Source organism: Ambystoma mexicanum, chromosome 1q (assembly GCF_040938575.1).
Source record: "Ambystoma mexicanum isolate Mex_15411 chromosome 1q, UKY_AmexF1_1, whole genome shotgun sequence".
NCBI classification, from domain to species: domain Eukaryota; kingdom Metazoa; phylum Chordata; class Amphibia; order Caudata; family Ambystomatidae; genus Ambystoma; species Ambystoma mexicanum.
In genome coordinates this window covers 125,025,491-125,050,230 of record NC_090922.1, presented here as the reverse complement: position 1 = coordinate 125,050,230, position 24,740 = coordinate 125,025,491, and the positions used below count along the sequence as shown (strand labels likewise).

The 24,740-nt window shown below is 44.1% G+C and overlaps 1 protein-coding gene across 2 annotated transcripts in view; it reads right to left on the bottom strand.

Annotated features, from left to right (window-relative positions):
* Positions 1 to 1,130: 1,130 nt before the first annotated feature.
* The window catches only part of CA5A (carbonic anhydrase 5A), a 362,632-nt gene continuing 339,022 nt past the window's right edge, over positions 1,131 to 24,740 (bottom strand). For both annotated transcript variants that reach the window (XM_069636155.1, XM_069636148.1), the window contains exon 7: positions 1,131 to 2,366. In XM_069636155.1, coding sequence (XP_069492256.1) covers positions 2,220 to 2,366 — 147 coding nt within the window. In that variant the 3' untranslated portion in view covers positions 1,131 to 2,219. The remainder of the gene's footprint in view (positions 2,367 to 24,740) is intronic.

Here is a 24,740-nt window from a genome sequence, read left to right as displayed (position 1 = left end):
GCTCTACAAGAATGCAGCATTTCTTTGGTATGACGATTACGAGCAAGAATTTCAAGATGTAAAAAAAGGGGTGCGGGGGGGGGGGGGTTATTGAAGGTCCAGTGTTAGGTTTTTGTGACTGTAGGACAATTATGTATACCAATTCCGGCAAGACCGGACTTGTGGCAGTTTTGTGTCAGAACAAGAACGACACTTATTTGGGTTGACTATTCTCTCATCCAAAGGAAACCTCTGGGATGTTACTGTGTGGCTCCAATGTTATAAACATATCATTGGTGTAGACGCTTCATTCAAAGGACAGATCAGAAGCCACTGAAGGAGTATTTTGAGGTGAGGAACTGATGGCATTTCCTAAAGGTTGGCCAGATGGGTCACTGCTAAGCATGGTCTCACTTTTGAGGACATGTTCTTTGCAGAGAAGCACAAAGTAGCTAATGACGCACTTTATCAAATGCTGATGTGAGCTATGGGAAATAATTGCATGATTGTATACTTGTTGGTTCAGGTTGAAAGAAAGCATAAACCAGTGTATGCGTAAAAAGCTTGGCCTTGAAAGAGGAATGGAATAAAGTCTTGAAAGCAGATGATGCTTTTAGCAAGGTGTTGTAATGTGTGAAGAACAGATGGTGCATTGTTGCAGATCTGATTACGCGTGTGAAGGAATTGCTACAGGTTTGTAATTAGTTGCGTTTTAATGCTTAGGCGATCAATGATAGCTCCACCAGTTTCTCTCCTGGAAAGATTTTTGATGCTAGAACAGAAGACCAAGGGTATAATTTGAATTGACTACTGGTGGCCTAAAATGTATGGATATATTGGTAAGATGGTTAATGGTTGTGACTTGTGCAAGACTAGTGACAAGGTACTCAAAATCATTTGTGAACGTTTGGGCGATCATGGTTTGCCAAATGGTCCATGGGAAGAGATAACACTTGACTTTGTTGGCATTTGCACGTGCCTGGAATAAGAAATATATATGTTCTAGGACATAATGAAACCAAAACCTTTGAATATACATTTCAACTGATTTGAATTGTTGGTGTTCTTAGTGCTCATTTTATTTGGACTAAAAAAAGACCCTCAAGTTGCTCAGTTATTGATCTAAGTTTATAATTCCTATGAAGAGAGACTGGTTTTAAATCCATATTTATTTAAATCAATTTGTACATAGTACTAGTACTGTGATTCGTCTTACCTGAATAACAATATTACATTATAAGTTTTTCAAATTATCAATACAAAATAAAAACGCCTGCTAAAATATTTGTTCACTCTAATGATTAAGAAACCTAGGTTTCAATATTGAATACATTACAGAATCTTCATATACCACAACACTTACAGGCCGCTTGATAACAGTCTAGTATATGTAAACAAAGGGCTGAAAAGCAAAAGACTATTGTTAGCTACCTAGTGTGGACTCCTCATCCATCAACTATTTAGCTGTGGTACAGAATCAAAGTGTTCTTTGTTGACCTTAGCCTAGAAATGTAACAATATATATTTGGCAGGTCACCGCCATCCAATTTCTGAAAACAGACATTAATGAAATGCCACATATTTCATAGAGTTAGGATGCCAGTCGTTTAAAAAAAAAAAATCCCAGTATGAATATTAGCTGCGGAAGAAACATGTTTAAGGACACTTAGACAAACAGACAATATGTGAAAATATCTATGCTCAAATGTGCTCATTTTAAAATAGTGATAACGATATCACGACACTGACAGCAATGTTCAGTGCTAACAAGTGGGATCTCGCACCAGCAAATAGTCAATAACTAATATAGTTACTGAATTTAAGACAGATCACCAGAACTGAACAGAGAATCGGCAGTGTCGCTGAATTGTATGGAATAAAGTTACTGATGTGCACAAATGAAGTAATAACACTACACTTTTCTTAACCAGATTTTACAAAACAAATTTGACAAAATATAAAAGGGAAACAAAATAAAGTGATTCATCAGGATTAATTCTGGTTTAAAATAATGAGCAACTATGTAACATAAAAAGTCCACAGAAACTACCAAACACAAATATTTCAAGCACCAAGCATCAATTAGGATTAGCGGGCCCCAACAGCAGGAAGACTTACATCTGCCATGGTAAGATACTATTTAAGGCTAGAATGGAGTAACATTAGGCATTACAACTGAATCCAAGGCCATTTTCTTTTTAAAACCCAGCAAGAGGACGTTGGATATGCTCCTTTGAATTCTAATTAAATATTGACACTTCCAGAGCTGGCTTAAAGTTAGCATGAACTGTGCGATTCATGAGAGGTTGGAGGGGACGAAAATTATCCACCATGTTCTTTTCTTCCTCGCCAACCGATGTAAAGAGCAGGTTACGAAACTCTGCAAGCTAGAAAAGAAAAATACATTCTTGGTTATGCATTACAGTACTTTAGAGAGAAGCAAAGTAGAAATTCCATTAAAACAAAACATTAAAAAAACATGCCAATGAATGCTGGTCAATTATTTCACTGGAAGGGCATATATATTTAAGGTGTGAGTGACCAACTAACCAAAGAGTAAAGCAAACAAAAAATTATATATATTTCAGGTCACTAACAGTAGACAGAAGCATTTTCATTATCCTTCTTTGCAAAAGTTGTGGCAATATTCTGGCAGTACAAAGAACTAATTGCTTACCAACTGGTAACGTTCTTTCGACTGGATGTTCCTCCAACGTATTCCACATCTTTGACATGTATTGTCCACAGCTCTGCTGCTTTGGAAATGTTTCGGCAGAGGGCGCCCTGCATCGATGGCATCGGGTCGATGTCCCTCGAAGGCCTCTGTCGAGGGTGACGTCACCGGATGTTATAAATAGGACGCATGGCGCTTGTAGCCTCAGTTTATGTTTTTCCCCCATAACGTGTGACATGCTCGTACACAATGTCTGCTTGACTGCACATAGCCTAGTGGGAACACAAGCTGCAATAGCATAGGAAATTCTTCAGAAGGGCAGGCTGGGAGGGCGATGTGGAATACGTGGAGGAACATCCAGTCGAAAGAAGGTTACCAGTTGGTAAGCAACCAGTTCTTTAAATAGATTTTGTCCTCCAACGTATTCCACATCTTTGACAGACTCCCAAAGCAGTATAAGTGATTGGGTATTCAAAATTCTTCTCCCTTCTCCAATCAGATGGCAGAATAAATCCTGCTTTGCCAAAGGCCATATCCTGACCATGGAGTGTATCCAGGGAGTAATGTTTGACAAAGGTGTGGATGGAAGACCACGTCGCTGCATCACAAATATTCCTTATAGGAACTCCCCGCTGCAGGGCTGTGTATGTAGCCACGCCCCTAGTGGAGTGAGCCCTCAACCCCTCAGGAGGTCCTTGCCTGCCAATCTGTAGCATTCAGTAATGGTGAGGATAATCTACCTGGACAAGGTCTGCTTGGTAAGCCTGGCCCAATTGGTGTCCAGTGTACCCCACAAAAAGTTGGTTGTCCCCTCTGACCCTGGAAATCCTAGAAATATAAAAGCTCAAAGCTCTCCTAGGGTCCAACCTATGGAGTCTTCCTCTTCCTTTCCAGGAGGGGGGGGGGATAGAAAGCAGGAAGTACCACTTGGCTCAAATGAAACTCAGACACTACCTTAGGTAGAAAGGATGGACATACCCTCAGTACAACCCTATCCTTGTGGAACACAGCAAAGGGACTGCTTAGATGAAAGTGTCTGCAATTCATTCACTCTGCAAGCAGATGTAACTGCAACCAAGAAAACCGTCTTGAAAGACAACAGTCTCAAAGGACAAGAGTGCAGGGGTTCAAACGGAGCACCCATCAGGAATTTCAAGACTAAATTCAGATCCTAAACCAGCACCTGAAAAGGGGACAGTGGGAACACGTTTGTGAGCCCTTTTAGAAATTGGGAAATCAAAGGAATTTTAAAATAAGAACATTCCTCAGACGAGCGCTTGAAAATAGACTGCCCCGCCAGGTAACCTTCATGGTACCCACTTGAAGACCCCTGTGGGCCAAAGAAAGCAAGAAAGAACCATCAGAATGGAACACTGAAAAGGATCAACATTGTATCCTCTGCACTAGTTGTAAAACTTACGCCAACGGTACAGGGATTTGATCGCCGGCCGCCTGGCCGAAAGCAACACCTCCAACACATCATCCGAGAGGTCCCAATCCTTATATCTCAACCTTTCAGAAACCAAGCGTGAAGGTTGAGAGTCTTGACCTCTGGATAGAGAGAAAAAGGGAAAAAGGGAGAGAGAGAGAGAAGGAGAGAGAGAGAGAAGGAGAGAGAGAGAGAGAGAAAGAGAGAGAGAGTGTCCTCTGTGGGGAAGACAGCATGGAGGCCAGATGGACATTTTTCTTGAAGGTCCGGGTACCACGCTCTCCTGGCCCAATCCGGAGCAATGAGGATCAAGTGGGACCCGACTCTCTGCAACCTCCTTAGCACCTGAGGAATGACGGGGACCAGAGGAAACGTGCATAGAAGTGGTAACGACCAATCCACGACAAACTCGTTCTCTGCAAACTCTCTCGCACTTCCGGTTGGCATCGGTCGCAAAGAGATCCACTTGAGGGGTTCCCCAAAGGGCGAAGATCTCCTGAAGGACTTCCTGAGCCAACTCCCACTCGTGGGAGACCGCCTGCTCAGAGCGTCCGCCGCATTTTCCTCTCCGGCCAGATGAACTGCCGAGAGAGATTCCTTGCTGTATGGCCCAGAAGCAGAGCTGCATCGCCTCTCTGTACAGCAGTAGTGACCCTACCCCCCCTTTTATGTTGAGGTAATGCATGGGTACTGTGTTGTCCGTCATGATCAGGACACTCTTCCCCCGCACAGATGTCAGAAAAGCCTTAAGGGCCAGACTGATGGCCCTCAGCTCCAAAAGGTTTATGTGGAGTTTGAGCTCCGACGGAGACCAACGACCGCTGGTGGTCAGCTCGTTGGCATGAGCTTCCCATCCTGTGAGGGAAGCGTCCGTCACCACCGTCACCTCCACCACGGTTGCCAAAAAGGGCCCCCCCTTCATCAGATTTCCTTTGTTGGCCCACCACAGATGATCCTGCGAGACCGACAGTGGAATCTGAATGGGATCCGACATCTTGCCTGAGAATTGCAAACACTGCATCCTGAGAGCCCATTGAAGGGATCTCATTCCGAGTCTGGCCTCCATCACCAGAAAAATGCAGGATGTCATGAGGCCGAGCAACCTTAAGAATTTGAAAGCCGGAAGAGACTGGGCATGTTGGAATTTATTGACTATCTGTACAACGTGATGAGCCCTTAACTTGGGAGGCGAGTACTTCCCCAAGGACGTGTGCAACACAGCCTGATGTACTGGAGCTGCTGGCAAGGTGTCATATGGGACTGAAATTGAGGGAGAAGCCCAGCTTGTGAAGGGAGCGGCAGGTGAGGCTGAGATGATCCAAAGCTTGTTCGGGAGAACTTGCACAAATCAGTCAGTTGTCCAGGTAGGGGTAGACGTGAACCCCCCCTCCTAAGATACGCTGCCACCACCACCATTAGCTTGGTGAAGGCCCTCGGGCGGAGTTCGATCCGAATGGCAGGATCCGAAACTGAAAGTGCGAGTTGCCAGCTGCAAACCTCAGCTATTTTTTGTGCTTTGGATGGATGGGCACATTAAAATAAGCATCCTGTAGGTCCAGAGACACCAACCAATCCTGAAGTCAAAGGGCCTGAAGGACCAGAGAAAGAGTGACCATCTTGAACTTGTCCTTCCTGAGGAACTGAGCGGCTTTGGCACCTCTTCCCCATCCCCCACGGTACTTTTACGGTAGCCCATTTGATTAGTGGCTCCTTTTGCTCTACCAAAAGAGGAGTAGTAACGAAAGGAACCCCCCCCCCCTCCACTGCTGTCCCCAATGACGAAAAGGCAGAGGTTGACACACAGCAGCACCCAAATACTTAGCAGCTGCTTTTGAAGTCTGCAACCTCTCAAGGCTCTAGTCAGCCTTGCTGCCAAACAAATGCAAACCTTCAAAGGGCACGGTGAGAAGACGGCCTTGCACATCTGGAGCAAAACCGGACTTCCGCAACCACACAAACCTGCTTATCAAGGTGCTCGCAGCCATGGACCGGCTAACACTATCAGCCGTGTCCAACCCAGACTGAAGGGATTCACACATGACATCCTTGCCATCCTGCACAAGAGCAAGGAACCAATCCCTTTCTTCCCCCTCAGGAATATGCTCAGCCGCTAAAGAGACAATTCCACAGAGTGTGTGAAAATCTTGCCAAGGCACAGGTGGAATTGGCCGACTTCAGTGCCATACTCCAGCTGAAAATACCTTGAGAGCCCAACCATTGAAGCGCTTGTTGCCCCTATCAGGAGGGATGGTAGGGTACGCAGCCTGCCTCGAGGTGGCCGTGGCCGCCTGAACCACCAAACTCTCAGGAGTGGGGTGAGTGGATAGGTAGCCGGGGTCGCTACTTGATGGGCGGTATTTCTTAGTTAACCACTTGCTGACCACCAGAAGAGACTCCGGAATCTGCCAAATAGCCATCACCCTTTTCTATAATGCCAAATGAAAAAGCAACACTGGGTCAGTGGAAGATCCTGATCTAAAATATCAGTCAGGTCATCCTGATCGAATGAAAAATCGCCAGCATTTGCTCCCTGAATGCCTCCCATTCCTCTGGAGTAGAGGATTTAGTGGGGCAAGCCACTTTCCTTGCAGAGCCATTGTTAGGAACGATTTTTCTTTTGTTTATGACTTTATTACAAACTTTTGAAATTTTTTTTAAAAAAAAATCAAATAAACTAACGCCTACTATAATTACAAAAATATAAAAATGTGCTACATTTAACAATCCATTTTTGCACTTGTTACTTAATAGTACCTTAGCCTTTGCCAACGTCTTTGATGGCACTGGTTGTGCTACTTGTTTCTAAGTTATTTCAGAAATGACATGAGTGCAATCAACAATTTTTGGTTTGTGCTGCAGTGCATTCTTGCCCACCATTCGTCAGCACTATACGTCGTCCCCATGCTCAGTTCTGGGGCCAAGTATTTAGTTCTTGGTGATTTTAATTCTGGGCAGAGCAAAACCAAGTGTTTCAAAGTTTCTTCTTCTTTGTTGCAGAACCAGCATTTGGAGTCTCTTGCTAGCAGACACCTTCTGTTGCTTTGGATTTCTCTAGTCTCGTAGAGCTTTAGCCTGAATTTCAGGTACTTTCTCCTTAAGAGTTTGCACGGGAACACTTCCATGTATTGTGGTAGCCCGTTGAATCTCTCTGCTTCAAATGGGGAGTCTCCCATGCATTTGTGGGACCTTCTGTTCTCAGAGGTCTCAATCCAGTATAGTTCGAGCACTTTCCTTCTAACCAGATTTGAGTTGGCTATTAGCGTCTTTTCGTCAGTTCCTATTTGTAGCAGAATTTCTCTGCATTTTTGTCTCCATTTTTGAAGGGGCGATTGATTACCCTTTGGTCCATGTTCAGCTAGTATGTCAAATTGTGGAATAGACTTTCCAATCATTTTGCCAAACAAAGTTAGCATGTTCCATGTTATTCTGGCGTTCAGAGTTGACATGCTTACTTCATATAGGACACAAACAGTGGGACAGCTTTGAGGAATTTGGAGAATTTGCTTCCAGAACGTTCCTTTCGCATCGGGACCATATCCGATTTGAGCAACCGAACATGCTTTCTGCCCCAAAAGTTAGCGCAGGAATTACCTTACCTTTGTAAAAGTTTCACAGGATTGTACGAAAATGTTCCGTATCTTCTTTGTATTAGGGTTGCTTGTGCTGTCAGTTGTTTACATTTGCTTAATACTTTGATTACCATGGGCTCATCGCTTATACTTGCGTTAATGTGTGTTCCCGGGTATTTACAGGACTCAACTTGCCTTAGATGTTCCCCTCCCAAGGTCCATCGAAATTTCTTCTTTTTGGTTGATCTACCTTTCAAGTTTTCGAGGAACAAGAGCTCTGATTTTGTGGAGTTTATGTCCAATCCTATTTCGTCTATAAATTTTCAGGGATTTTAGTTTGCGTTGCAGCCCTAGAGGGGTCAAGTCCAGTAAAACTAGATCGTCCGCATATAGTATCCAGCTTAAGTGCCTGCCATTCAACTTTGGTGGTACAGATCTCACTCGATCTATCACGTCTTCGACCTCTGAAATATAGAAGTTGAACAATGTTGCACCTAAGGGACACCCTTGTTTTATGCCGCGGGCTGTTGGAATTGCCTCAGAGAGATGACCATCGTTGTCTAGGCGGATCCTCACCTTTGTTTGCGAATACAGTTCTTTTATAGCCAAGATTAGACTTACTGGACAGCCCCTTTTTAGTAGTTGTGCCCATAGGATTTCTCGGTCCACGCTATCAAAAGGCGTGGGCTAGGTCAAAGGCGAGATGCATTTTCCGACCTGTACTGATGGCATCTATGTTTAGTATGTTAAGCAAAAACAGGTTCAAGCTACACCCAACACCTTTAGCAAAGCCAGTTTGTCTTTCGTCCATGGCCTTCTGATTTTACCCAGTCGGATAGTTGCTTTAATAGCAGGCTTGTAAATATTTTTCCCACCACATCAAGTAAGGCGATCAGCCAATTATTTGTTGGCTCCATTAGGCACACTTTTTTAAATATAGGGACTATGATCCCTTCCTTCCACGTGGTGGAATCTCTTGCTTCCTGCGTTATATTTTGGAACAAGATGTGACAAAACTCCGACCATTCTTCGATGTTATTTTTCAGCATATAGTTCGACAGGCCATCAGGCCCAGCTGCCCACGAGGAACTGCAATTTTGGATACATTTCTTAATGTCTTCAAATTCAAAAGTTAAATCCCATGGTTGAAGTGTTGGGATTTGTGAGCCATTAGATGGCATTTTCTTCTCAAACAGATGACAATAATGTTCAACCCACTGGTTTTCATTGACCATGTTCTTCATCAGTGACCCCGACGGATTTTCGAATTCATTAATCAATGACCAAAAGCCTCTCGAGTTCCTTTGTGCTAGGGTCTTGAGGATGGCTTCGGCTTCATTTTCCTCCATTATAAGTGTGATTTTAGCCAATTTTTATATATATTTTTTAGTAACCTTATTCGTTGATTTTGATTTCCTTGGTTATCTCTTCTTATTCACCTACAGGTTTTCTGTAGTTCTCTTTTCTTTTGGGCCACTTGTTCACTAAAATTGTGTTTCCTGTGTTGTGGTTTCCCCTGACCTGCTCTTTTGACCATATAGATTTCCATAAAGCCTTGATATTCAGTCACGTAGTCCTTACAAGTGCCAGACTGAGGTCTAATTAGATCAGCTAGAGACATTGTGTCTTGATTATTCATTCACAATCGATTCCTGCCAGGCGCGAGCACCGGATCTTGGCTCCAGACTTGTTTAGATAGATTCTTCGGTTGGTTCCAAGTGATCCTCACTGGATTATGGTCACTTTGTGGTGTCTTTGTGATTTTTAAGTTAGTGATCTCTGTGGACATTGACTCAGATATGAAGAAATAGTCAAGTATCAACATTTGGGTTCCCCTCTCCCAAGTCTCTACTAGGGGGATGTCCCCGCTTGTGTTCCCGTTCATGTTCACTGAACGATCATTCATTTCATCTTGCCATAGTCTCACAATTTTGGACTCTTTCTTCAAAGGTTTCAATTTGTTCGTTTTAGTTGAGTTTATATCAATGAGTTTCAAATTGAGGTCTCCACATACCACTATGTTGGCGCATGCCGTATCCGCCAGCACATGGTCAACGAGGTCTAACAAATCTTCCATTAGATTTCCTTGATAAGCGTCTAGACAGTTCCAGTACACCTTAAAAATGTGCACGTCCTTTGTCATTTGACTTATCAAGCCAACTGCCTCTAGCTTACATATTGAATGTAAGGAGAGTGGTTGGTATTTTTTTTTTTAATGCTGAATCCACTCGTTCTCTTTACTAAAATTAGTTGGCCTGACATAGGACGTCCTTTCTTTTGCAACACTGCTGGATTCATTACCACCTCAAATCCTTCTATGCAGGGGCAGTTGGACAACTAGGTCTCCTGGAGATAAATGATATCACAGGATCGAAGCTCTTCTGCAGGCCGAGCTATTAAGTGAGCATATCCTTGTGTGTTCCAGGTCGCCAAAGCGACTTGAGTACTATCGTCTTGGCATTAGCTTTCGTGTGTAGAGTTTATGGCCTTTGCTAGCCAAGACCAATTTCCTTCGTCGTCACTGTTAGTGTTCACTTTTTTTGCTATTCCATTTGCTGGTGAGATTGCCAGTGAGTTTGCAATGGTGATTTCTATTTTTTTTTTCAGGTCCTCACACAGATCTGCCTCGACCCTGGATGGTTTTCTAGTCTCGGTTTCGGTAAACCGTGTCTTGGTTGGTACTGCATTGTTTGTTTTTCTGATCAGTTGGTTGGCGGGCTGGTTAGCTTCAGATGTGGTTGAGGGTGGTAGGGCGTTATCAACTTCTTATACTTGAAAACCCCCATCCATTAGCAATCTTTTGCCCATTATGACTTGCTTTACTTTTAGCGAGTCGATGTGCAACAACAGTGCTCTTGCTTGACCAGATTCGTCAATCAATTCAACTCTTGATTTCAGCGCTTTGCACCGCCCTTAGTGCCGGAATTACTTTAAAGAGCTGTAGTATCATATTTCGGTTTATCGGGGAGTTGTGTTTTTTCACCTCGATTCGTTCAATCAGTATTCTATAGCTCGAACATAAGGTTGTTACTCGCTGAGCTGCGACTTCAACGCCAGACACTCCATTTCTCCCATTCACAGACTGTGTGGGCATGTCGATTTTTCCTTGTACTTAAGGTTGCACTCCTATTCTTTCTTGCAAACAATCTTCATTCGACGTCTTTGCACTCATTTGTATGTAGACTGAGGCTAAGTTCGTGGAAAACTTGTTACATTCCAGGTCTTTTTTCTAGAGACTTTGCTTCAGTTTTTATTCCTTTGTATATAATCTTCTTTCCTCTATTCAGGAAAGATTTCATAATTGTATGTAATTTTCCCTCCATGTGTCAACCCTCAAACTTTTGCTGCTGTTTAGACACCATTGACTGACTTTGCCAGAGAAGCACAGCCTTCAGCTACACTCCTCTGGGCTTTCGCTCACTTTTTATGGGGAAACTGACATGCCCTTAAGACAGTCAGTACTCATAGACTTTGTTTCCCTTAGTCATTTCCTCATGTTGCAGCTTTTGTGCAACAAGTAACAAGTGTGCGATGTATCTTACCATACAGCACACTTGGGTCTTTAGTAATTTTCAAAGGCCCTAGAAACTCTTGCTGGACTTTTTATGAACTGTGCAGATGTGTCAGGGACAGGACTGGTGACAGCCATCTTTTCGCATTATTTTTAACTCTTTCCTGCCATGTTAACCACGTTTGGCATGAATAGGTGGCCTGGCTCCAAAATGGTCAAGCCATGAGGTTCTTTGTCCTGTTCTTTGGCCATCTTGCCCTTTCACCTTCCCCAGGTTGAGTCGACCCGGGTCAGTCCTTATTTGGTCATGCACTTTTTTTTCGTGAATCCCAATGCTTTTGCGGGCTTCTGCATGCCTTGTGTGTGTGCCTCCAGGATGTGGCCTGGAACGTCTGGTTCCAATACACATCCTGGGTGCCAGAGAGTCTGGAGTGGCATGAATGACTGGGACCACCGTGGTCCGTGATTGATCCACTTATGGAGTGTGTTTGTGAGCAGATCTCCCATTTGGTCCTCTCCATTTTGATGCAAAGGGAACTTTAGATAAGAGGAGGCCGAAAACACCCCTACCTTGTCGATCTCCTGAGTTCACACCGAACAAAGGATAGGATCCAAGTATCCTGCAATACGAAGCAGAGTCGAGGTTTAGCACCCTGAGCCTGCTGTCGTCCCGTGGGACCCCTCTGCATCTGGTCGTCCTAGAAGGTCTGCGAAGACGCTTTGACCCATTGGAATAGTGGGACCAACTATTCTCGGCACCTTCATCAAACCCTGCAAGTAAGCTTTCTCGGAAGTGTCCCTGGGCCAACCAGTGGACTGACCAGCTTACCCAGTTGCTTTGCTCTGTCACCGCGGCCATTTTGAGGAGGCCCTCTAAACTTGGTATACTGCTAGCTCCATGTCCCCGGCACCCTCACACCGAATTTCGTACACTTGGCGTTCCCAGTTCTGAAGTGAGACGAGTGCGCCAGGACCAGAGTAAAAACGGTTACCGTGTTGCCCTGCCGCGGCAATGTCCTTTGCAAGTTTGCTGCATTTGTGACCCTCTTGCCCTTGAAGCCAGCTGCAGTGAAACTGGGTCGATTCATCCCCCCGGAGTGGGGAAATCGCCAGTGTCCGATTTGGGAATCATCGCTGTATCTCAGGCACTGAAAGGTGCTGAGACGTCATTTTTGCTGCATTCAAACTTGCCAGAGAAGTGGACTGAACTGGCGAAGTTTGGGTCTGCTTGCGTCAGGGACCGGTGAGTACTCCTTCTCCCAACCGGTGGCCCCTAGCGTAAGAGCCCATTTTTATGCACGAGTGGCCCCTGGGGGTCCCTCTCCTTTCCACTGCTATTGCGAAATAGCGACTCCATCACGCACTCTTGAACTGCCTCTGCCTTCAAGTGGAGGTCCTTCTTGAATGGTGTGAACTTGTCGCCTCATCCACCTTCCTGAGCTGCTAGAGATCCAATTCTGCCCATTGGCACAGGCGCATGCCTGTACTATTGAGCACAAGGCTCCCCTCTTCGTAGGGCTTGGACTGCCTCTTAGTTATTTAGTTATGTGTATTATTGATGTTGAACTGGGCCAAAAGACTACCTGCACTGCCCGTTTCCTTCCCCTCTAGGTTGTCGATATATTTTGTGCAGTCACCCATTTAGACCCCAATGGTCATATATATATATATATATTCGGTTGAGTGTGATGTATTGGTTTACTGAGTGATCCTGTGGTTCTTTTTCTGTGGTCTTTGTACAAAGGCCTTGTAATAAATGTGTCTATATTTTTGATATAACACCTGTCTGGAGTAATTTGTAAGTGTCCTTGCTCTGTGTGCTCATTGAGGTCTTTCAGTCACCCTCACCCCTCCTGAGACTTAGTCTTGACTGCCTGCCAAAGCTACCTTGATTGGTCTGGCTTGTCCAGAGGTTACCCTATTCCGAGAAACCAGGCTGGCCTTCTGAACCTCTGTTCCCCAGGTCAGAGTTCAGAAATCCATCTTAACAGCCATCATCCGACGAGGACAGGGAAGGCGAGCGGTGACGCCGCTTCGGGGAGTGCCTTGACGAGGACGAGTGGCGGCATCCACCATGAGAACGAGAGCCCCTGGATTCCTTCTGACGGGGAGCGTCACCCCTCGAATTGTCAGTGGAAATGCCCGTAGATTTCTTGGTTTTATGTGGTTTGGAAACCCAACCTACCTGCAACTTCTCCTTATGCTCCCGCAAAGCCTTGGCAGTCGTCAACTGGCACTTGGTGCAGTAGTCGGTATCATGACTTTCGTCGAGACACCACAAGCAGATGCGGTGCGGGTCCGTAATAGACATTTTGGACTTAAAGTCCTGGCATGTTTTAAACCCAGACCACAGAGTCTGAGGGGTAGAAAATAAAGACCTTTTCTTCGAAGAAGATACATGAGGCGTGCGTAGTTCTCAAAGCAAACACATTTGCGGAAAAAACAGAACTGAGGCTACGGGCGCCGTGCATCCCATTTATAACATCCGGTGACATCACCGTCGATGAAGGCCTTTGAAGGACATCGACCGACACCAGTGACGCAGGACGCCCTCTGCTGAAACATTTCCAAAGCAGCACGCTGATGTGCCTAATAAAAGCATTGCTACTCTAAGATGAGTACATGTTGGCTAAACTTATAAATGCCAGTATTGCAACCTAAGAAAAAAAAAATACTGGTCCTGCCAATAAAGCCAGTAGTGACACTATAAGAAGACATGTAGATGCTGGCTGTAGAAAAAGTAAGCCACTGCTTAGTATTAGCAATATATTTAATGCAGCAATTATCAAATGTCAAGGTTTGAGGGCACTTTGGTATTGTGCATCATTAAATGCCATTGAAGCAGGCACTGGCAAACCCAACAGTTTGGGCTTTTGTATCTGTATGGGATAGGCATTTGCCACAGACCCTGCAATAATGGTGCTACCCGACCATACAATGAAAGATTGTGTGCATGGTTTGGTATATGATGTCAGTGCCTGTCAGTGCCTGAAACATGCCTTTCCAATTTGTCAATACTGGTTTTTAACAGGACGCCAGTCCAAGTAAGAGATTTGGGGACAACATACTATTTATAATTCAAGTGGCTAAAGGCCTGTTTAAGACTTACTACATCAATGGCTCATTTCCAACTGCAATAAAGCCATTGACGCTCAGAAATAACATAGCACCAACATATTTCATATGCAGAACAACGTTTGATATTACTGCTGGATGCATCTATTTCAAAGAGATCCCAGAAGGATATCGTGTTGGCCAGAGAGGGGAAGGTAATATGTGGAAATGGTCGTAGTGATTAGCATGGCAATGGCCAGTCAATGAGTGGGTAAAGAAACAGAAGCTGTGTGTCATTCCACACATCCTATCTCCCACCTATCAGGACCCAATGCAATAGCTGCATCTTATAGGTGGTGTAAAAATATCCTTTTACTGAAGGAGACAGTGTGTAATCAGGGAAACCCCCTAAATTTGTTGCTTGTTCCATTAAATCAAAGCCTATTTACAGTAGGACAGATCGTTGGAGTGTAATCACCTCCAATACTAATTTACATAAAACAAAATGCTTTTATGTTTTCAATCCAACAAATCAGCAGAAAATAGAGGAACAGTGGATAGTTGTATTTACGACTCTTAAAGGGCAAACAGGCTTGCTGGATGGAAGAACAATGCGGAATTCCTATTCCAACCTCAAGACATCAATCTTCACCCAGATTTGTAAAAGGTCATGGCAATGTGGACGCTCTACATCAGAGGGCCCTCATTGATCACAGGGAAATTAAAAGGCCTGAGGGCTCTTTAATATTAGCAATGTTTTGAACTGTGGGTTTGGTACTTCTAAAATGCATCAATAAAGCATGCCCTGAGAACATAAATCCACTCATTACACCTCACACTCCTACTGAAAATGATCAATCTTGTTACAAGGGCCACATCAATCATCCTTGCTCTGCAATGACAGAGCTTGCCAGTTTCCCAGTTCCATGCGTGGGAAAGCCATTGGTTTCCGAGACATGTATTTTTGCCTTTTCTATTTTAAATGAAACTTACAAATCCCAGAACTCCCAAAAAATGCACGAAACGTTTTGCTACCCACTTGGTATGGATCAATGCCATGCATATCGACACAGTTTTCAGATAGTTTTACAGGTAATCTGTATAAACGCTTCAGTCTCTGCATGAAATATACTCTGTGGATCTCTTCAAACTGGAAAGGCTACACGCGGTTCTAGAACATATCACACTCTCAATTATTTACTACATGCAAGTAATGTGGCTCATTTTACAGTGTGAATCTTAATTTCACATGCTCTGCTTCAACTATCATCTAGTACCAGCCAAGATGCTGATGTGTAACCTCCTTCCATTTTAAAAGCATTATAGCAGGTTTTCTGTGGAAAAGTGAAAGTGGCAGCTCCTGAGGTAGCAATAGGGGATGCCGCAGATGTCAGCTGGATGAGGAGCTTCCTGTCCCGATTTCATCTACTTGGACAGAAGCTTTCAAAGAACAAGGACTGTTACTGCTGATGCGAGCTAGATAGAGACGCAGTGACATTTGTTTGTATTGTGAAACGCACAGCGAAATCACAATTTGTGTTTTCAATCACAAGAGTAATATGGAAAACTGAAAGAGTGCAGCCTATTGATTAGGCGCTTTAACCCCGCCGTGTGTCTACACATTTGGACTTCTGTTACTTCTCGAACAGAACAGCTGAAATCAAGAATCAGTCAACGTACTTTTCTTTTTTGAATGCATAGAAACAGACTGGAGCAGTTTGTAGATTTTATACAATACATTGGTTCCCCTGAAGAAATTCTTGAGTACACGTTATAATCAGTATAAGAACGAAACATGTTGGGAAATTATAGTCACTGTAATGACAAACAGTGTTTGAAATCAATATATTAAATTGTTTTAGGACCCTGGTAGAGGGATCCGCCAACGATATACTTGCCTTATGAGTAGGGATTGGCCGTGAACCAAAGGGGCATTCTACTGTAGACCAACGATAAGAAAGTGAATTATAGCACAAAAGTTCTTGCTAGCCTGTTGTATTTGTAGGATTGATGTATTTATGTATTGTTAGAATATTCGTGATTGTTCTGCACAGCACTAGGAACTTTATTGGCACTGCTGCAATGTGTGTTTTGTTTAAATTTTTCATATATTTTGAACCATCATATAGATGAATAAGAATAACACTTATAGTTGTTTAGAAGAGATTTGGAGGATGTGTTTTTGATACAATTGATACCATTGTAACGAATTGTGTTACATTGTAAGGACTGTTTATGACGTTCGAGGTTTAGAGAAACAATACAGTGGTTGTTGGGATCTCTTGTTCTATTGTTGGTTATTATTATTGAACTAATCATAACTTCTGGCATTAATCTGGGCAACCCTCTAACTCCTTTTTTTCAGCCTGCCAGACAATGCTAGAAGGGTAATCAGGATTTGTCTGGCCCAAAAAGGACAGTCATGTGCATACTGCTAATTCATAGCCCTACTGTGCAAAACCACAAGCAAATCCCATGCACGTGTCAGCCTTGGTAGACATCAGCGAGGTGTAGGTTGGATCTCTAGGCACGGCAAGCGTGGGAACGAACGGCAGGCATACCTGTTGCACTGAGTGACATTTGCAAAACTGTCGTTTGATAAAACCACTGAAAAGAACCCATGTGGTCTAAGCAGTCCATGCATTGCTGTGTGCTTTTTAGTTTTGTGGAGCTGGCGATGTCTCCTCTATATAAAAATATGAAGAATAATGCTGGAGAGGGGCACTGCAATTGCCACAGGCAACACCATTATGTGTAATCAGATGCAAGGCCAGTTGGCCCTGGCCAGATTTAGAAATACTTTCAACAACGGACTTGGTAGTATGCTGCGCAAGAGCACTGCTTATTTTGCAAAATGAGCCCTACTACAGGCAATCATCTAGATCTCGTTGAATCTGTTCATGCGCGCCAAAGCCAGTAAACTGATTTAATACTGGAGATCTGGGCAGACAATAGTTCACATCAAAAATGGCCAAAGCATGCTCGTCAGCCATCATCGTGGAGGCAGCTTTACAAAAAGACTGCCCTTTGTCGAGCTTAGCATCTAATGTGAGCAAGAATCATTGTCAAATGTATGTCACTTGATACATTAGAAGATTGGGTGGGATTGGCTGAACTGAATGTCTACCAAGCAATGGAAGAAAATAGAAAATGCGGTCACTGCCAATCCTTTCTGCAATGCCCTATGGCTCCCTAGAAACGATGTTAATGTTAAAGTTCATTTGTACCACGCACTATCACCACTGGAGTGGTCCCCTGTCGGATCTGAATGAGGAGGTTGGGGGTGGGGGGGGTGGTTAGTAGAATATAGCGGGAATAGGTAGAGCGGAGTTGTGATGTCTTGTTGGCAGCTTCAGTTCGGTTTGCACTTTTCGCTGAGCTTGGGTGCGATTTACAGCTCCATAGATTCCCATGCGCTATTGTGTAGGGCTATGGGTGCTTTGTTTTGTCGTTGCAGTGTGATGAAGTGCATGCGGATTGCTGTGCAGAAAGGTGGTTGTGTTTGTTTTGCGTTTGTGAAGTGTATGCAGAACTTGAGGTTTTATGGGTTGGGTTAGTAGGGCCTTTCGTACTTAGTTGCTTCAGACTTCTGTGCTAATGGTCTCTGTCCGTGCTGTGTGTTGGGCATTTGGTAGTGGTTTATTCGCCGGGTATTGGGCATCATGGAGGCTTTCTTCTGTAATTGTCTAATGGTTTGTGGGCATGAGGTTGCGAGGGCCTCCTACTGCCCCCGGGCTGGAGACGGCTACAGTTGGGGGTTTAGCTTGCCTCCTGGGTTTCTTGTGCGAGTTCCCCACCCACCGTGGACTAGGGGCTCTAAGGCCTCCCAGGATACCCGTTATTGGTTAATGCTCCTCCGTCTGCAGCTTCACGGTCTTGAAGAAATAATTAGTCCAGCGCTTCTGACAGGATGTTCTGCACTACAGGTATGCAAATTGTGTCCACAGTCCAGTTCACAAATTCAAAACAAATCCTCATCCATTATTCCTCGAGCAATAAAGTCTAAGAATCCACTTACCATTATTGAATAATGTTACTTCAGTTGTTACTTTTTAAGTGTTCCTTTATTAAGCCATCAACCTCTTATGATAACACGTTTCAAACATCAATCATGGTGAACACCTGAGAAAGCCAATAGTTAAGAAATGTGGTAGGTCAGTATGAGGACTCGTACAACCAGATACTGTTTGAAGGGTTTTATTTTTTTGTCAAGTTCACATCTATTCTTTCCCCAAGTCTACAAGCTGAAGACCTATGCTATAAAAGAAAGACAAGGGATGCCTTGTCAGGATGTCTGTAAAACAAAAGGCCCTCTCTGTCTGGAATCCAACCCAATCACTTTCCCTATCAGGCAAAAGAAAACATCAAAAAAACATCAAAATAACAAAGAAAGACATGGTAGAACCATTAGCTGAAATCGATGGCAGCGGCATCTGAGCCCAATTCTGTCCCTTTTAGTAAAGGGTTTTTGCCCATAGTAAAGACAGTTGTTAGGGTGCTGGAATGGTATTGAGGTGTTCCAGCCCCACTTTCTTCCCCCTCTGGGAATCGTTCAGCCTTTCTTCCTCCCCATTCTGGGGCTCTTCTTCTCACTCCTCACTCTAGGGCTCCTATACTGCTCACGCAACACTAAGGGGTTTGCTCAGGCTCTCCCCACTCTGGGGCTCTTCTTGCACTCACTTCTCCCCTCAGGGTATGCTTCACCTACCGCACTCTGGGTTCTTTTTCCATCTTTCATCAGATTCTGGGGTTCTACCAGTCTCGCCTCATACTGGTGCTCTCTCCGTTTCCTCCGATTCTTCGTTTCTCACTCTTGTGCCACACTGGGGTTCTCACTGCTCTCCTCTGGGGTCTTCTTCCGCTTTCTCTCTTCCACCCACCTCCCTTCTCCACTTGAGCCACTGCGTACCTGACTTCCTCGAGCGGTGCACCTCGGGAGAGGCATGGAGTTTGGTCAGCTTTCCAGTTACCAGGGAGACACGCGAGTGTCTTCTCTGCTGGGATCCGCATCCATCTCCCGGGGCTCGACTTCCCTGCCTGGCTACTCGCTCCGTGCACAGTTGTTGATGCGGCTTTTCGGCTGGGCATTGCAATGGCCTTTGGAGAAACTTCTCCCTCGTCCTTGCACCTTTTGGTCGGTGCAGTATAGCTTACTTGAACTTTGCTGGGCTTCGCTTCAGCCTTCCGAGGATCTTACGACTAGTTCTCAGAACTTTACAGGGCTGCTCAGGATGGCCGTCAGCTGTGCCTTGCTGCGCTGTCCTGGTGTGCTTCCTGCATCGGTCCACCGACAATGGCATTCTTTTACTCTCTCTCCGGCCACACCTCCTTTGGCCTCTGACATGGTCAAACTTTGCCAGGCCTACTGAGACTTCTCTGCTATTGGCTGCTCCAGGCACTCTCCTCCTGTGGGCTGGTTCACTCGTCTCTTCTTATTCCACACAGGAGTAGGGCCTTCCTAGGGTCAGAAGTCAAGTGAGCCATTAGTAAAGGGTGTACATGGTCACTGCAAAATCCAACCCCTACATGCCCTACAAAGGGGTCAGTGGGGGGAGGTGACTTATACCACTGTTGGGGTCTCTATACTATAAGGGAGCGTCACCCCCTTAAGGATACTGCTTACTTTGTCCCCCAGTGGATACAAAGCGCAGCAAGCTCACCTCCCTAGTCCAAAAAAGGGGTGGCTCCTCCTTGGGGAGAGGTGACGATCTCCCTGCATTCGTCACAGGAAAAAGAATTAGCCCATCTATTATTCTGGTATTGTTTGTTTATACAGTGCATACAACCCAACAGGTATCTTAGCACTGAATGAACACTCCAACAACAGAAGGACAGACAATAGGGACTATTGGGTCAAAACAAAAAATACCAAAAACAGCTATCGCTCAGAATGAAATGCAAATGTCATCTCATACACACATGGATGACCTAATATCAATCCAACAGGGATACCTTGTGAACAATACATTCAACTAGAACTTCACAACATTTTGACCCGGAAAGACAATGACTGAGAATCGTATTTTTGCAGAGAGAAAGGATGCAAAGTGCTTTTCCCACATTTTATGACGACGGTCCAGGGAAAAAAATTACAATTCTTGCCTCAGAATGGTTGAGGCACCATCCTTCTGTATCATCCATGCCAGAGTCTTCTTTCAGAGGGCCTCCCAATTTTCATAACCAGAGTGATTTGGGACATTAACGATAACAATGGTACCATTATTCTGAACGCATTGGACTGTTTGAATATTAGCTAACTTGGGTATTTCTTTACTGTGCCTTAAAAGTCCTTATGTAGCTTAATTGCATTAACCGAGCGCAAGGGTAAAGCTTCATCCTTCCGAGCATCATCCTTTTCGATTGTCTAGGCTTGCCTAGAGAAATTGTCAATGGAAATAAGCTCAGTTTGATGAGCAATAACATGAAGGACACCAATAGCTATATTTGATTAATCAGGTATAGTAAGATCAGTATTTGTACCAAGTCTTCCAACTGTAAACCGAGACTTAAGCAAGCTCCTGGATTAGTTTTTTTCAGCAGGAATCTTCTTGGTATTGTTTGGGTCATTTGTCCCTGAAGAGTTCTTCGGAGTGCACTGTGTTGATTGTTGGTGTTGGTTTGCTTGAGGTACATGTAAGCAGACAGTCTCTTTGTGTGTTTAGATGGGTGTGCCCATTATCAGATTTGAGTTGGATGCCAGGCAAATGAGATTGTTTCAATGATATTCATGGGGCTGTTTTGAAAGGATAATGGCGTTTCTTGTGGGGATTTATTGATACTGGTGGTGGGATGTTTTTTGGATGCGCCCATAAGGGAATGCAGTATAAGGCTTGAGGAGAAGGGCAGTCTGCAGGCTATTTAAGTTCCACTCTCTGATCTTCTACCAGCCTCAACAAAGCTGTTTGAGAGAGGGAGAAATTAGGTAATGTTGCAGTGGCAGATTCGGCTAGATGTAATCCAGATATTGTTGGTACAACAAAAGATGTAGCCTTTGTCAGGTGACCTATTCGAGTGGAGTTCTGTGGTGCACTCAGCTGTTTTTAAAAGGGGGTATCTGCTAAAACACAGTGGTCTTGTGAGGTACAATAGATAGGTTGGGTAGTAGGAGGGGATCAAGTGGTGAAATAACAGCCTTTTACCTAACAAAGGATTAAATGGACTTGGCTCCACTTAAATGTCAACCTTTGTCTTCTAGCTCCCCAACGAAATATCAACTGTCAAGCCCTTAATGAATACTTGTTTCTAAAAGAAACAGTCAGCCTCAAGTTAGTTCATGATTAAATCTTTGAGATCCGAAAGAAATGAATCCAACGCAAATTTAAATATGCAGATAGTGCAGAAAACCTTTCCTTCTATAACGGAGACAGTAGTCGATCGGAAAAGCAAAACAGTTCTGAAATTCAGGGCCTTCCCCACGATATTAGACCAAACGTGGCATGTACATTTATCAATAACGAATACATTATATACATTTTAATAACTAATTGTTCATGCATCACACGTTGCATATGTCTGAATACTGTAGGATTGTTCTGATCTGAAAATCCAAACGTCAATGGGAAAACCCTGTATCAAGAGTTCTGGAAGAAAATGTGACAGAACCAATCCTGTCATATGTCTAAAATATTTTGGCCCTATCAAATTAAAGGGTGATTAAGTCCACTAATAAGATTCAACCAATCAAAATCATGTCATATGACACAGTGTAGAAATGTGTAGTCTCCAGGATTCGGGAAAGTCTGAAGATTGGGGACCTTGTCCAAATGGATTTGTGATTGGGATACCACCTTGATACGATAGGACACTTACCTGGGATGGCCTTATCCAGATGTTACTTGATGTAAGGTTTTACCTAAAGCACACCCGATTCCATGAGAATAAAGAGACCTGTGGGACTAGCGAACTCGGAAAAATAACCTGGGAGCTGAGTGGGGCACTGCTGGTTTTGTGCCCAAAATAAAAACTCAGAAGTGGGTATAAAAATGCTCAAATCCAACTAGATATATGTCTGCAAGAACCCTTTATCAGTAAGGGGAAAATCACTGGGGAATGGATCCCAAACAGAATACTGTCAACATTTTAGAGCTAAAAGGTACCTTGAACTTTCTCACTATATTCAAAGCCAAGTGAGAACTTATTTAAATTAGAACTCAGTAGCGTTTCTGAGCAGGTTCTTTTACCACAGCCATGCAAATTCAACCACAGGTTTTTACAGGTGCAGTCAGTGACTGACACTATAAAGTGCTGCGCAACACTATAGCCGGACAATGGATAAACAATTTATGATCTTTGAAGACCATAGTCATTAAAAGAAGAGACATATGGGAAATCACACATCATTTTAGTTGAGTAAAAGGGAGTTTAGCTGGGGCACATCCATTCCCTACATAATGATGCAATCTTAAATGAGCATTCAAATCGTCATTATGATGCACGAAGTGGCAGGGTCCTGTATAAGGTTGGGTTCTGAAGCTCTCCCTTTAAGCATTACTCACAAGCGATTGTTATGGAAGTGTTTTCTGAACAGGTACGGCACGCCCTTTGACAAGGTTGATCTTTAGCACCAGTTTGTTTATAGGTCCGTCAGTTTCTTCTTAGAGGCCGCTTTTCTATGCCACTGGTCCTCCCAACTTTCTTACAGTGGCCTCATGTGCAGTCTTGCATTTTGGATGCTGTAGATGCAAGGTGCCAAAGCACCAAAAACGGAAGACACCCGTTTTACCAATGGGCATGGAATGGCTTGCAGAAGTCATCTCTTATTATGGATCAATGCAAGTCTTTCCTCCAAAGGAGACACGTTTGTGTCCAGAATAGAAACCAGGATTTGGTGTCTCTGCGCTGGATGGGGACTATTTTTCAGAGTTGCACAAAGTGCAAGGCTCCGAGGGACTTTTCAAACATCTCGAGTCCTTTTGAACTTTCATGTAAGTCACCTTTTTTAGTAGTGGCTCAGACAGAGAAAGTAGTAAACTCTCATGACTTTCCTTGTAAATGCAGAAACCACTGCAATGCACTTCGAGAAAATATGCGTATCCAGCTTGTGACTGCAGCACTTTTTACTGTGAGTGTTCGATGTTCAATGTACATGCGAGGAATTTCCTTTTTTTGTTACAATCCGAATGTTAAAATATACATCAAAGAGATCACGGCACATCCTACCTTCTTTCTATATAAGAGGGGAAAATCTAGTGTAATATCCATATTCAGAATTGTTCTTCTCAAACTGGTTTTCAAGCTTCAGATCGTTCATTGTTTTGAACTGAAGCATGCCTTTTTTTGCACACTAAAAAGAATAGCGAGTAAAACCGTCACAACAGTTCTGATGGTGCCATTTATTTCCACTGTGCTCATGTGCAGCAGTGCAACAACTTCCTGCACCAGTTCATCCAGATGGAGGGGAGTTGGGGGTTATGCATGGCGGAATGCTGAGTGGCAAATATATTCAACTCTCAGTTGGTCTCTGTAAGGTTTTCTTCAGGAGACAGGATGATGTTCAGAATTGGCAGAGCGAATTGGTGGCACTATCGCTTGAGTAGTGACGGCTTGCAAAAGGACACTTGCAGATGCAGGCTTCAGCCAGTAGCTGTGGGAACAGAGGTTTCCCAGTTGCAAAGAGATTTGCAGGAAGGGAATATGTTTCAGAGACACACAGTGTCCCTAGAAATCCTGAGGCTTAACCAGGCCCAGGGAGCCCTTTAATCAAATACTGGGATATATCGCTATGGAGTCAGAGGCCTGTGGTGCACAGACCAGAGTATGAAAGAGCCTGCTTCCACGCCAGACGAGAGGTGCTGACACTAAGTCGCAGTTGCCGACAGCACAACGGAGCTGTGCTACAGGTACTCACCGTTACGGCACTTAGCAGTGTGGAGGTGAGGGTCTGCATAGTAGTATTTGGCTCTTGATTGATGCCAGACCCCAGGGGTGGGCATCCCTCTTGGTTTGAAGCGGGTTTAAGTAGCTCATGTCGGAGAACACTTTTGCTTTCTTGCATTTTCACATCTCTCATGAGCCCCTGTTTCTTTTTGACTACCCCTTTTGCAGGTTGCCCATAGATAGGCATTTTGGCACACACTGCATGAAGATTTTCATACTCATACTCTGTTTTTCCTACAGTTTGGCAGTGCTATATTTTCTGCATTGGTGGGTCAGTACGGAGGAGAAAGATACCCTAAAACAAGAGTACCGTGGCGGGTTGGGGTGAGGGGGGGGTCTTGCCCAGTCGGCATAAGAGAAGATAGTAAACAACTTAAGACTTCTTGAATCCTCGCCCTGCTACATGTTATGTGATGTAAAGGTAATTGGCTTTTGTACTGCGCACATCACCAGCGCGGTGGTCTTAAAGCGCCTAAACCTTGCCGTATGGGCAAACTTTGAGCCCCACCCTGGGTGTGACCAGACCATGGTCTGTGGGGTGAAAAGGAAACAGAGAGAAGGTAAGCAGGAAATGGCAAAGTCTGAGAGAGTTGAAGAACGAAACAGGCAGAAAATGGGTCACAACAAAAAAGGGAAAGAACATAGTGT